Source organism: Chamaea fasciata, unplaced genomic scaffold (assembly GCF_029207755.1).
Source record: "Chamaea fasciata isolate MVZ Bird 193981 ecotype frontalis unplaced genomic scaffold, bChaFas1.0.hap1 SCAF_3, whole genome shotgun sequence".
Classification (NCBI taxonomy): Eukaryota; Metazoa; Chordata; class Aves; order Passeriformes; family Sylviidae; genus Chamaea; species Chamaea fasciata.
The window spans coordinates 81,250,947-81,264,315 of NW_027094088.1; the positions used below are offsets into that span (position 1 = coordinate 81,250,947).

The window sequence follows — 13,369 nt, forward strand, 5'->3', positions numbered from 1 at the left end:
ACAGAAAGTATTCAAGTTAACCCTAAGTTATAAAAATGGTTTTTTCTCAGTTGAATACTTTTGTTAAAAGTGCCTATCTTGCAGGGCTTTGCCTACCATAAATGTCAGCCTGGAGAAGCAAGCAGTGGCAAGCTGATCACTGGCTTGAGCTTTCCCTTTTCCATCCATGGTGAGGTGTTCACTGGCACACACTTCTCCTCCAACCCATGCTTTCAAACTGTGAACTCTGGTCCTGAAGAAGTAAAGCTGGCATGTGCAGTCCCTCAAAACCTTACTGCTGGACCTGTTCTCTCACTTACAGAAGACTTTTAGTGAGGCAATGCTTACTGTTCTCTCCTTTCAGTACATATGGAAACTGCCAAGCTCCTGTCTCATTTTTGGTTCAGCCTCTTGAAGGAAAAAAAAAAAACCAAAAAAACCAACAGTTTTAGCCCCACAACATATGGGAAAAGCTTACTACAACCTGTATTTTCTAGACAGAACAGACCCAAAGCCGAGTAGATGGGGCACACTCACATAGTGTAGGAATCTGCGTCCAAATCAGTGCCAGTGGGATTCAAACATGGTTTAATAATTTGCTTTCAGAAGGATGTTTCACAAGTGGCTGACTGAAACACCACCTGAAGGTAAGGCATTGGTTCATGTCCTCTCTCACACAGGGAATGACACTGAGCCCAAGGCCAAGAGGAGCAAGTGTGCACGAACAACCTCATGGCTGGGACCTCTCTTAGCCCACACGCCCACTCTTGTGTGGACCGCTTCATGAAGTGTTTCACAGTACCTGAAGAGACTTCAAGATGAGTCGCAGATGAATAAGACATTTTGATATTTGTTATGCCTAGAAACTGGACTAATTTGACATGTAAACACTCAGTGTTTACACCTTTAGAAAGTATATTCTATGAAAATCCACCACCATTTTTGAGCACTTCATTTTTGAATGTTGAATGTTGTTTTAGGATTTGGGGGGTTTTGCTTGTTTTAAGAAACTATTTGGGAGGTTTGCACAGTACAGAATACCGTGTCCTGTTCAATATTTGGCTATACTGAATTCATTGAATCACTTTTCTCTGCTCAGTATTTAATTTGTTCCAGCCTAGAGAGAACACAACACTCCCTTGTAGCTGAACTGATAACATATGCCACTATTACAATCATTTGCTCTTTTCATTGTAGAAGAATTTGTTCTTCCTTATGTTCACTAAAATTAAGTAAGTATGCATAAAGTCTCATGGGTAAATTGGACTTTACGACATGATAACATCAAACGAAACATCTTAGAAATGCATTTAATCCTGTGCTGAACTTCTCACATCCAGTACTGCATTTCTTACTTATTGATCAAGACATCTGTATGGGCATGGGTAACAGAACATGAGACAAATGAAAATTAAGATACTTCCATGCAGTGAGACAAAATATAATAAAAGACTTTTGTGTAACATCCAAACCAATTTTGGCCTCAAAGATTTAGTATGAAGAAAGTCCCAGGCACCACCCTGTGAACAGGCATTGCTTGTTAGATTTTGGTTTTCTTTTAAATGTGATACAGATTCAGAAAAATGCCATCTCTGCCAGACAAACACAACCACCAAATCCCAACACAGTTGGGCTCACAAGTCCAGAACTGTGCAGGCACTATAGCAGTGAGGGCAATGCTTTAGGACAAAACACAGAGTGGAGTACAAGGCTCAGAATTTGTTCTTTCTTATTTACAAAAGAAAACAAACAAAAAAAATCCTAAATGTTTGCTGCTATATCCAAGCTCTTTGAAAATCTTTTTTTAAGATAAAGAATAAATTCCTAGCTTGAAAATTAATATAAATGATTCACATCAAATTCATACACCAAATTCCTAATCTAAAAGAGGATTTTTAAAATATTGATTTTACTGAAATTTACATAATCACTGTTGAATCTTACTTTTAAAACATTTTTTGTAATGCATAAACCTTTTTTCCTTTTTTAATAGATGAATAACAAAGCTTCATTTCCTTTGAGAAACCCTGAGTTTGCAACATTTTGTCTATTCACCTTTATTTTTTACATTGCGTAACAAAATATACTGACATTCAATGCTATGCAAGACTTCAGACTTGCACAGCAAAAATTGCTTCCAGCTCATCCTGCATCATAAATTGGGAGTTTGCTGAACTCTTTGGAGTCACATTTAATAAACACAGGCAACATTTTCATATATCTTTGTCTCCAGTCACTGAATGGCAACTTTATGCTGATATTTCCCTTACTGTTCCCAATCCCTCATTTAAGAAAAAATCCTACTGGCTTTCATCATTACGGCTTATTTCTGTATACTTTGATTTTCTTTCCCTTCAAATCCCTGGGTTTTTTTGTATTGTTAAACAATTTATGACCACCTTGAATTTCTTTGCCTCTATTTATTCTAGCTTTTCTTTATATTCTATACCAGTATTTTCTAGATCACACTCCTACTGACAGAAACTGACGGTGCCATCTATAAAACCAGACTTTTATACTGTAGTTTGTGATTGCTGCTAGATGTGCCAAAAGTGATAGTGAAAGTTAAACAGGGTAACAAATGAAGGACCACATTGTGTCAATATTTCATCTCTTTCAATTTTACTGCCTATTGTAATTGTGCCAAAGAAACTTAAAAAGCATCAATTCAGATGTAATAATTTTCTTACATCAGCTGAACAACCATACTGCTGTACCTGCATGTTTTAGTGAGCCTTTTCCATGGATATCTATGCTACATTTAGTCCAGAGACTCTTTCTTTAGCCATTCCATGAAATTGTACTCAGTGAAAAAAAGTCTGTCCTATAAAAAGCTGTCTAGGCTGGCCTCAATTATTTAATCAACTTGGGGAAATATATTCGAGGTTTTTTATTATTTCTCCAGCTGAATAGAGAATAATTAAAATTTCCTTCATTTCCATAATTATGTAGTTCTAACAATTTGTACCTCAAGCTCCTCCAGCTTCTTAACACATACACATTCCCTTATGTCTCAAAGGTCACTTCAAAAGGCAATTTGCTTCAACACACCTTGTGAGCATGAAAACATTTACCTATAAATGAATAACAATTACACCAGAATCACTGCTTTCAATAAAGTCAGATTTTAATACCAGTTTACAGCCTGTTCATTAAAACAGGATTTTAAGTGGTACCAGCACAAAATCTGGTGCTATTCACCAGAACTCCAAATCAATCCCATAGACAAAGTTATTCATTAGTTCCTTTTGTGCTAAGTATGAACACAGGTGCATGATCTGAAACTCAAAGCTGGTCTCATGGATATTTTAAAGTACTGCACTGCATTCACTTCCCCAACGCACCACAGAGAGCCACAGAGGACTGTTACAGCTTCCTTGGGAAATCCCACCTTAGCTCCAACTCATGGGAAAACTGAAATAAATGAACTGTTTGGAATACATCCCAAATTCTAAAGACAGATAATGCAACGGTATGAAGAAGTATTTGGGACAAACATTCTGAAAGCATTTTGTTGGAAAGGTGAAATTTTTTCATTAGGCCTCTGTAAAATAATAGTTATACTCAACACAGTTCCTGTTCAGTATCAGTCAATACCAGGTCATTTTATTTTAAATGTTCATACTGCTGAAATAGTTAAATTTCTTTTTCTTGTTGTTTCACTTTTCTGGGCACATTTTTTCCCACGGTGACCTGCTTTATACTTACTATAAAAAATTGCTGTGGAACTCTTATGTCTTTTCATTTTCCTGAAATGCTTCTCACAAAACCAGCTCACATAATAGTTTCCCCAAATGCCACACTCTACCAGGAAATTACACCACTTACTGGAGATTAGGCCTTATTTTGCTGCAGGAGGAAGAAATCTAAAGCACCACTGATCAAACAGTCAAATACTATTATATCCAATTTGTAGATACAAAATGCAAGATTTGAAAAATAAGATCATGGAACTCCATTCCCAGAAACAGGTTACTTCACTGAGTTTTCTGAGTCCTATCCTCTGATTGATACCAGTCCTCTGGAAGACTGATACTTCTGTGTAATTTTGAGACACGTGCTGAGTCCTCTGGAAGGGCTCCTGAGGACTGAGCTGTGTTCACCTGTACATTTCTTTGGTAGCTGATCCAACATCCCCTGTGCAGACAGACGCTCAAGGACAAAGTACTTACCAGGCAGTAAGAAAAGAAACTGTGCTACAAAGACAGGAACCGCAATTAAATCAGAATTGCTCTGTTCCTGCAAGAATGACGCATCTGTGCAACTGTCTACAAAAAACAATGTGCTGACTTGTTATTTTATAAACAGCAATGACTTTTACCAGATCAGCTAACAAATTTCTTTACTCATATGCATTTCTCTTATTTTAATAACAGTATATATTTTCACCGTGTATCCTGCTATAATGGCATCAATGTACACAAAAATCAAAATTCCTAAATGAAAATTTAAATTCCTTAAATGAAAATATTAAAAATTATTAGAGTAATTTTCTTTTTTTAAAGATCTTAGCCATTACTTGCAAGACAATGGGTAGAAAACCACCAAGATCTTCCTCAGATGTACATTTCCTCTATTAGCAGGATCAATGCCAGAGGATATATGCTACTTCCCTACATTTATTTCAGCCCCATCAGAAAATAGTAACCACCATACTATTGAAGCTGTAATACAATCTTCCTTTTTATCCCTTTCTCAGTTTTCCTGTATCTGTGTCTCCCCAAACCACCCTGGACCCCACATCGCTCCAGTTTCAGTTCCTCCTCTAAACACCCCACAAGACTTGTATGATTCCAAAATGCTTCCTCCTGCATCCCATAACAAGTCCCCAGTGCTGGCAGGCAGCAATCCTGTGAAGTAACCCAAAGAGTCCCTTACTCTTCATGCTAGCTGTCTCCATGCTGCCTGGTTCTCTCTTTTCTTTTTTTTTTTGCCTCCTTTTTTTTTTTTTTAATTATTTTTAAACAGGACACCGTTACTGGATTTATGTTTCTGTGTATTAAAAATGATTAATGTACTGATGATTTCCACATGCAATTCTTCACTATTTTGGAAGTGATATCTCAGTGGGCTTCTCTCCCAAGGCTTCTCAGACTGTGCTGTATGTAAGTTTAACACTTTCGCTGCTGAACATGACAGTTTTGCATTCTTTTATACAGAATATAAAATATTTGGACTTTTAACTGCACCTGTATTGAATTTGTCCTGGTATCTTTTGCTCACTTCAAAATAGTCATTGAGAGCACATATGAAACATTGGAGCAAAGGGCAAAGTCATACCATGTAGTGTTTTAAGTACACCACCTCTTCTTGTTTTTAGTTTTATGTCTGAGCAGAGTAAATGAACACTGAGTGCAATAATGTGCCTCTTTAAAATACTCTGTACTTGACACACAACAAATCTGATTTAACGTGCTCTCCAAACACTGATTTTAATCTCTCATATGCAAAACTGAAAGCATTCAATGTATTTTTTCCTTTGGTTCGTGAGTAAAAGCCATCATTTCCATTTGTACTCTTTTCCTTGAATTGTGTATCACCATGAAGCCTATGTGATCACTAACTTTTAAAATAGCCTGTGTAGTTCTATTCACCTTATTTCTCTGATGAGACCTCACAGCAAGGATGGAGTAACAATATGGAAACTAACCACCTAATCCAACTGAACATATTTTATTGAAGTCTTATTACTTCCATGTGTAAGAAGAAACTAAAGCCAACTGCAATCCCAAATTTTTGGCGTTCTCAGTATGCACTGTATCCAGACAAAAAGAATTTCACTTTTTGTTTTCATTTTTACAGCACAGTGATATTAGATATATGGACTTAACTTGACCATTAAGAGATCAATATTTTTAACTGAATAGGAAAAGCAAGGTCTTTATTATGCCTAAAGCAATACTGTTCTTTAAAAAGGTGTAACTTTTTATTTTAACATCTTTTGCAGTATTATCTTTAAAGTATTCATATCAAAATTTTAGTATGGATGATAGAATCTTCAAGAATGGATATACAGAGTAATGACTATATGGTTTTACCACAAAGTCAGGCAGTTTATAGGACAGAAACTTGTCGTGGATAAATGCAGTGCTACAGAGTTATATTCTAATTTATTCTGAGGGAGCATATGCAATAGATCAATATTTCTTAAAATTCAAAGCCTAGTTTCCTAAGAAAGACAATATAAAGTTATGAGCAACTATAATAAAAAAAAATTCTTTCAATACTGACAGAGATAAATAGCCCTTTACTAAAGCATTTTCAATTTTTTTTTTCTAAACAAGTGGTATTTGTCAGATAAATCTCTGATATGAAAACAACACCTCTAGAAGGATCAATCAGGTAAGTAGCTTTCTCAGTGGCGGTCTGAGGATTAAAAACTCATGTTGTAATTTTAGCACTGTATTGGGCATCCCATGTTTTTCCAATGACATTTACTGATACAATTGTTTTAGCTCATTTTTTTATTCAACATATATGCATTCCTTTGTTACACGGTAGATTTTGGCTTTGCTGCTCACCTTATAGTAGTTTTCTCCTCAAATGTTGATAATACAAGATGCTAGAAGAAAGGCTCTTTTGTTGACCCTATTTCACATTTTTGTGAGAATTTATAAAGAAAATTAATTCCCTACACTCACAGCTGGCAGTACCTTATGACTTTAATAGTCATAGTTTAATCAGAGACTATCTACTAAAGAAAGGAGGTGAAATAATGATTATTTAGAAGGATAAAAAATCATGGAACCATAGGATGGTTTGGGTTGGAAGGGACCTTCATCTAGTTCCTTCATCTAGATGGGCAGGGACACCTTCAACAAGGTTGCTCAGAGCTTCTCCATTCAACTAGGCCTTGAACACTTCCAGGGATGGGGCATCCACAGCTTCTCTGGGAAACCCATCCAGTGCCTCACCACCTTCACAGTAAAGAACTTCTCCCATAAATTTAATGTGAATTTCCCTTTGTTCAGTTTGAATCCATGCTCTGTTTCTTATCACTACAGTTCCTGATGAAGTGCCCTTCTCCAGCTTCCTTGTAAGCTCCCTTCAGGTACTGGAGGGCTGATATGAGGTCTCCACGAAACCAAATATTTGGTTCTTAACGGAGAAAACCTTTTGGTAGAAAAAATTAATTTACCTTAATATAAATACCTTAAAATCAGTACAACTATTATTTAAAAGAAACTGTACCACAAAGATAAAGAAACATAGTATTCTGATTCCTTCTGCATATTTAATTCAGAATTACACTCCCAGAACTAATTCCTTCCCATAAAAAGGCTAATTGCCAAGCTTTAATTACTGCCTACATGGCTTATATTTTGTGACTTTTACAATCCCATTTCACTCTAGTCTTATAATTTAACTATCCTAGAATAATCAAAAGAATCATCAGATAGTGATGGACACACTTAATTTAGATGTTTCTACAAACCAGTACCACTGATGTGCACAGGAAAGAAAACAAGTGAAGGGGAAAATTTCCCAGAGGTACAAGTATAAAACACATCAGAAAGCTAAAAAGGCCTTCCAAAATGCTCCAGATGTAACTGATACTGATGTACATCTCAGCCCCTCCAAGCTGTTCTGTGCATACGAGCTCGACACGCACGTGAGCATCACCACAAACACACGTGAACAACTTCTGCAGACTTTTCTAATGAGGTCTCTGAACACTGTGTGTCACACTATGTTACAGTGTACTGGACCTGAATGCTTTTTCTGTGTCTGATTTCAACATTCTTACAATGCATTTTTAAGGAACTCAAGGGATAAGCATATGAGAAAAATAAAAAAGAACATTAAAACCAGACCATACATGAAGATTTTTCCCCTGCATCTCCCAGTGCATGTTCTCCATGCTTTGCAGTAGAAGTTAAATTTCTAGCTTAGCAGACACTACGCACAGTGCCTAATAGGTACATGATTTCTCAGCTGTTCAGATTAAGCAAGGCAAGTATCCACAAAACTGCAAAAAAGAGTAACTTAAAAAAATATATAAAACCTCAAGTTTTAAGGTAGCGTTAAGTATTTCTTCTACAGGGAAACATAATCATTCATGCAGAACACTTAAAAACAAATAACCTGGGTACCTGAACTGTGGAACTGATTTCAGATGCAAATCCTCCTGTCAAGGGAGCCTCATGGCTAATCAGCAATCGCCCAGTCTTTGCCACCGACTGAAAAGGAAAAACAAATGCCCAAAATGTCATCAAATTACAGCTCTTGTGATTTCTTACTTGTACTACTTGTGGAACATATCAAATATGTGACTTTGTTAGCAGTGTTGGAACACAGCTACTTTTCTCCTCTTGCATTTCCAGTGAAAGAAATATTATCCTTAAATACTAAATTGAGTCATTAATAGGATGGTTTTATATTTACTATAAAAGTATTCACATTTTCCACTCAATTTGAAGTATCAAGAATAAATTTGAACTAGTTTCATATGAATTTACCCTGTCAATGCAAACTGTAACATTTCTGAAACAGAATAAGGATTTAACAAGTAGCCAGTAAAACTTTGTGTCCTCAAAATACTAAAATACGCATACACAAAGAAATCCTTCACTGATATATCTGTACAAACAGATCCTATGTAAAGTCATGAACCATTGCTATTCAGAAAGTAAAATTGCTAAATAAAAATTTTAGCAAGAAAAAGTGCAGATTAGTGCTGCATATTTAAATTTTACATGGCAATTAGAAGTATCATTTTCTAATTTTACATTTTGATGTTTGTGCAGTTTTTATGTAATCTACTTCGTAGCTAAATACATAGCATAATGTATACAGATGACCTAAGCATCTTTGATCAAAAAACCTAAACTGTGTTCATTGAGAAACATAACAATGAAAGCAAAATGTTTTTAATCTGATGGGAAATATAAAGCTTCACCACACATAAGCATATTGATATTTATTGCAACTACGCTAAATTGCCTGAATCAAACAGTATCAGATACCTTTAGTAAGAAATATGGCAGCAAAGTCCCTGCTTCCATGACATGCATTTTAAAATTACTACAATAAAAATGCTCATTAAAAGGTTTCATAAGCTTCTAGGTATATACATCAGAAAAAAATCACATTATTGTGTATGTTAATCTTTCAAGAACAGTTACAGTCTGACATTTAAGATAAGTACATAGTGTACTGCTGGTCCAATATTACTCATCAAGTGGAAGAGCCCAAGATAGTGCTTGCTATGAGATCAGACCATCTGAATACTGTGATCTTCGAGTTAATGTCTACACCAGCACACTCTCCAGTCAGCTCCACGTTATCTACATAATAGGACACATAAAGGCAATGCCTTAATTATACAGCTTTCTCTCTGATCCAAGTATTTTACAAATTCTTTTGCTTTTCTGACTCAATCAGTGGCTCTAAGCAGTTCATGCACAGCTGTACTGGCAACTTGCAGGCTACAAACATGTTCCATATACTGTACTATGAAGCAGTCTGAAAACATTCAGAGCTAAACAAGACAGAAGAAGTAATTTCAGCAGTTGCAAAGTAATCCAGTTACATAGGCTGATTTCCTGGGGTATTTTTCCAGAACTGGAAACTCGTATCTAAAGGAACACAGGTATTAACTGCACTATAAATCTGTTCAGTACATCAGAACACGATCAGTTCCACGAACAAAATGTACACTCCAGTTTTAAGTTGATACATCAGTCGCTATAGTACAAGTTGCTATAGTAAAATAATACAACTAATCAATGTTAAAGTTCAGTTTGGTTATTCATGGTTTTTTTAATCCTCTTTATTTTCAAGAAAGATTCTTCTACCTATACTTGTTCTGAGGTCCCCATTTTGATACATTACAAGCTATCATTAAAGTTACATTTTGTTTCTCAAAAGATAATAAAATATAATCAAACACTGTTAGCATACAGGAAAATTCACATGGAGTCAGACCAATAATCTGTCAGTCCAGTAAATTATCTCCCCAAAGAGATAATGTAATGTTTAGGGAAGAATAAGAAAAGGACCTTTAATGTGTTCCTTCACTATGTCTCAGGCTCCAATTATTTTCACATCTCCAGTTTCTTGAATCCAATATGGTCTTTTGTACTAAATAACTAATAACTTTTATTTCATCTGTTCTCAAATCCATGTAAATAAAGAAAAGGGGAAGGGAAAATAATCGCTTTTTGGCCACCTGCTTCTACTGTGTCAGAAATCCTTGTTTCTACATATGATTCCCAAGGGCTTCAAGGAAGTCGATATCTGTGGGAGCTTGTTAAGAGTGAACAAGCAGCTGTGATCACCAAGCACTGCATACAAATATCTCAGCCCTACTATATACTATACGTATCACTCCTGGTACAAAATCATGAAGAGGTTTGGTGCTTTTACTACCCAACCAAGCTTACAGTGAGTTTTTCAGGAACACATGCAACCTAAAGTATTTCTAGTGTTTGTAAATGCTTCATACGTATTGGTAAGTTGTTCCAGTTTCTAACTCCCTTCCCAGTTACAATTTTGCATCTTATTTCCGAACTAATTTGGCTGACTTAACTTCAAAGCTGCTGTTTTGTGTCTTATTCTGTTTAATGCTAGAAGGAGGCACTATGTATTATCACATTTCTGCTCCCAAATGAACACATTAAGACTGTGATCAAATGGTCTTTTAACCATGATTTTGCTAAATTAAGCAGACTGATCTCTAAATCTTTCAGCAAACAGCACATATCCAATTCCTTCATCATTCTTACAACTCTACCCTGAATCATCTCCAGTTTTCTGTGTTCTTCTTGAAGCACTCATCTGGAACCAGCATTTTTTCAGAACACCATCAAATGCAGAGATAACGCAGCTGCAGTACTGCAGCTCTTGGAGGTATGAGAAATTTGTATGTATGCTGTATGTACGCTTTGTTGGCCAAAGCATAACAGGACAAGTCCAGCTTTTAATGATAACTGCAACTCCCTACTTGTGGGAAAGAAGGTTAAAGGACAACGGCTTTCTGGAATAAAGATGAAAATATAGTGTGCTTTTATTGTTTCAAGACACAAAATCATACCTGAAGATGCTGAAAACACCTTATGTGCCTGAACTTAGCTCAGTTAATGAGCTTATCTTCTCTTTATCAGTAACTGTCTATTTTATCTGTTTCTTAGCTGTTTATTACTTCTAACTTTTTACCAGTAACAGTTATAATGTTTTCCATTTATTTGACAGAAATATTAAAAAAACAGGTTCAAAATCCAACTTTGCAGGACCTTGAGACTACTATTTCCATTCACTAACACTGCCTTCTATGTCACTCAGTGACAAGACAGCTCACTAGTAATGTCTTACTTTTCAAACCATGATAATTTATTTTTGAGCACCTATTAAATGTTCTCAAACAACACTGAACTGTTGATCATATATTTAATTATTTTTGAACAGCTGCTTCTTTCTTGGTAGTGTCTTCTGAGCTTACAGATTATTCTCCCCAGTTAATTTAGTACAGGTGTTTTGTGGAAAAACTGATCCATAAGGTATCAGGTATAAATTCCTGGTCAAGAGATACTTTCAGTTAGCAAACATATTGCAGTCTTTGTATGCCCTCCTAATTTCAATTATGACATTGTTTTTTCTATCTTACATATGACAGTACAATACAGTAATAACAGCAGACAACAGATGGGATTCTTCTAGACACAATTTTTAAATATCTATTATCATGAAAAAATATTTCAGTCCACATAGCTTTGAACAAAGCCTGGCAAATACATTCATACTGTCATAGAATAGCTAACACTTAATTTCTGTATCTTCAAATGAAAATGTAACCTTATTTCCTGGAAGCAAAATAGTTATTCAGTTAAAAGTGCAAATTTCAAAACTAGCTGTTCTACTATCTACAGGGCACAACAGACATGGTTAATGATTATTTGCAGGTATCATTGCTCTCCTATAAGACATTAATTTCATTTTTTAAATCTATGGCAAAACATTAGTCCCTGTTAACTTTGACAAGGTGATCATTCAACCTCCAGCATAACCGAAGCCCATTTCCAGAAGAGCATTTAGAGTACAAATAAATGAATCTCAGTACCATCAGATAATGGGGTCCTCAACCTACAGACTTCATAGGAAACACCATTGCATAAAACTGGAGAAAACAGTGGCTAAATCTGCACAGTGTAGCAAACTGGCCAGCATAAAATCCTACCGTTTTAGAACTTTTTCTGACTGTGGACAGATGGAGTGGTTTTATTACTCTGGATTAGGTAGAGAAAAGGGTGGCCTTTCAAAGAACAATGTATTTTATCCCCTCACAATCAAACACTTGTATTTATTTCTCTAAGGGATTGATTCTCCTCCACTTCCTCAACATCCCCATTCTGTCTTCCAAAACCGCAGTCTTTACACTTTTTCTTACCTAAGTAAAGAATTAAAATTTTGAAATGCATGCACATTCTGCAGCTCATGAAGAGTACTTTTGAAAATACATCTTCAAAAATGTGGTATGGTTTAAGAGATTAGCACTGATAAAAATCTTTCCTCCTTACAACTAGAAGTTGTTGCTTGCTGATCTGTGAAGTCCACGTATACTGCAGAGGGTATCAAGAGATTCTGTGAGTATATCATGTCTCAAATGAAAATTGATTTTTTTTTTTTTTTGCCATCTTCAGTAACAGACCATAAAGGGAAGCCAGAGGCAACATCCAGACACTTAGACAGCATGGTTCTCTTTGTATCATGGTCACTCTATGCTGTCACAACCAAGTTCAGATGATACAACCCTGGGCTTCCAGAAGGGAGAGGTCCTACCCTGCCCAGAACCGTTTTTACCCAGCCCATCCCTGACATCCCCTCAACACCAAGAAGGCTACTGGGAAAGTCAGTTGAAGGGGATAATCTGATTTATCCTGTACAGTTAGCACAGAGCAGCAAACACCACTTCATAGATTGATTTAGAGATGGAAGGCACATCAAGATTTGCACAGAGCAGTGCCCTCTCCTGGAAGGCAGCAGAGACTCAGGTTATGGCACACCTGTGTCACCTCTGCTACATCCAGTCATTAGAGAGGAGATTCCAGGGCTTCAAACTATAAAATTATCCCCAAAACAAACTAAGAAATCAACAGTGATTATACTTTTCCATCTCTATTTCATTGTCATGACTGTTTTACATTGGTGTTATTCATAAGAATGATGACTGATGGTGCATCAGAGCAAAAGACTAATGGCACAATTACTCTGATAAAAAAATGTTAAAAAAGCCTAATGCCTTTGCAAAACAAATGGTTTCACAGTGTACTCTGAAGGTTTTCTGAGATGCAGCCCAGTGCTCTTATAGTGAAGCAGTTCAGCAAATTGTTTTCAACCTCCTTGACCACACTCTCTATCCAAGAGTTTCTATAATCACTTTTCTGTTCAACTC

At 36.0% G+C, this 13,369-nt stretch overlaps 1 protein-coding gene across 2 annotated transcripts in view; it reads right to left on the reverse strand.

Annotated features, from left to right (window-relative positions):
- The window catches only part of BCKDHB (branched chain keto acid dehydrogenase E1 subunit beta), a 105,302-nt gene that overhangs the window by 35,176 nt on the left and 56,757 nt on the right, over positions 1-13,369 (reverse strand). For both annotated transcript variants that reach the window (XR_010720085.1, XM_066179633.1), the window contains exon 9: positions 8,073-8,159. Coding sequence is in view for 1 of the 2 variants with exons in the window: in XM_066179633.1 (XP_066035730.1) it covers positions 8,073-8,159 (87 nt within the window). In the remaining variant the exon portion in view is untranslated. The remainder of the gene's footprint in view (positions 1-8,072; positions 8,160-13,369) is intronic.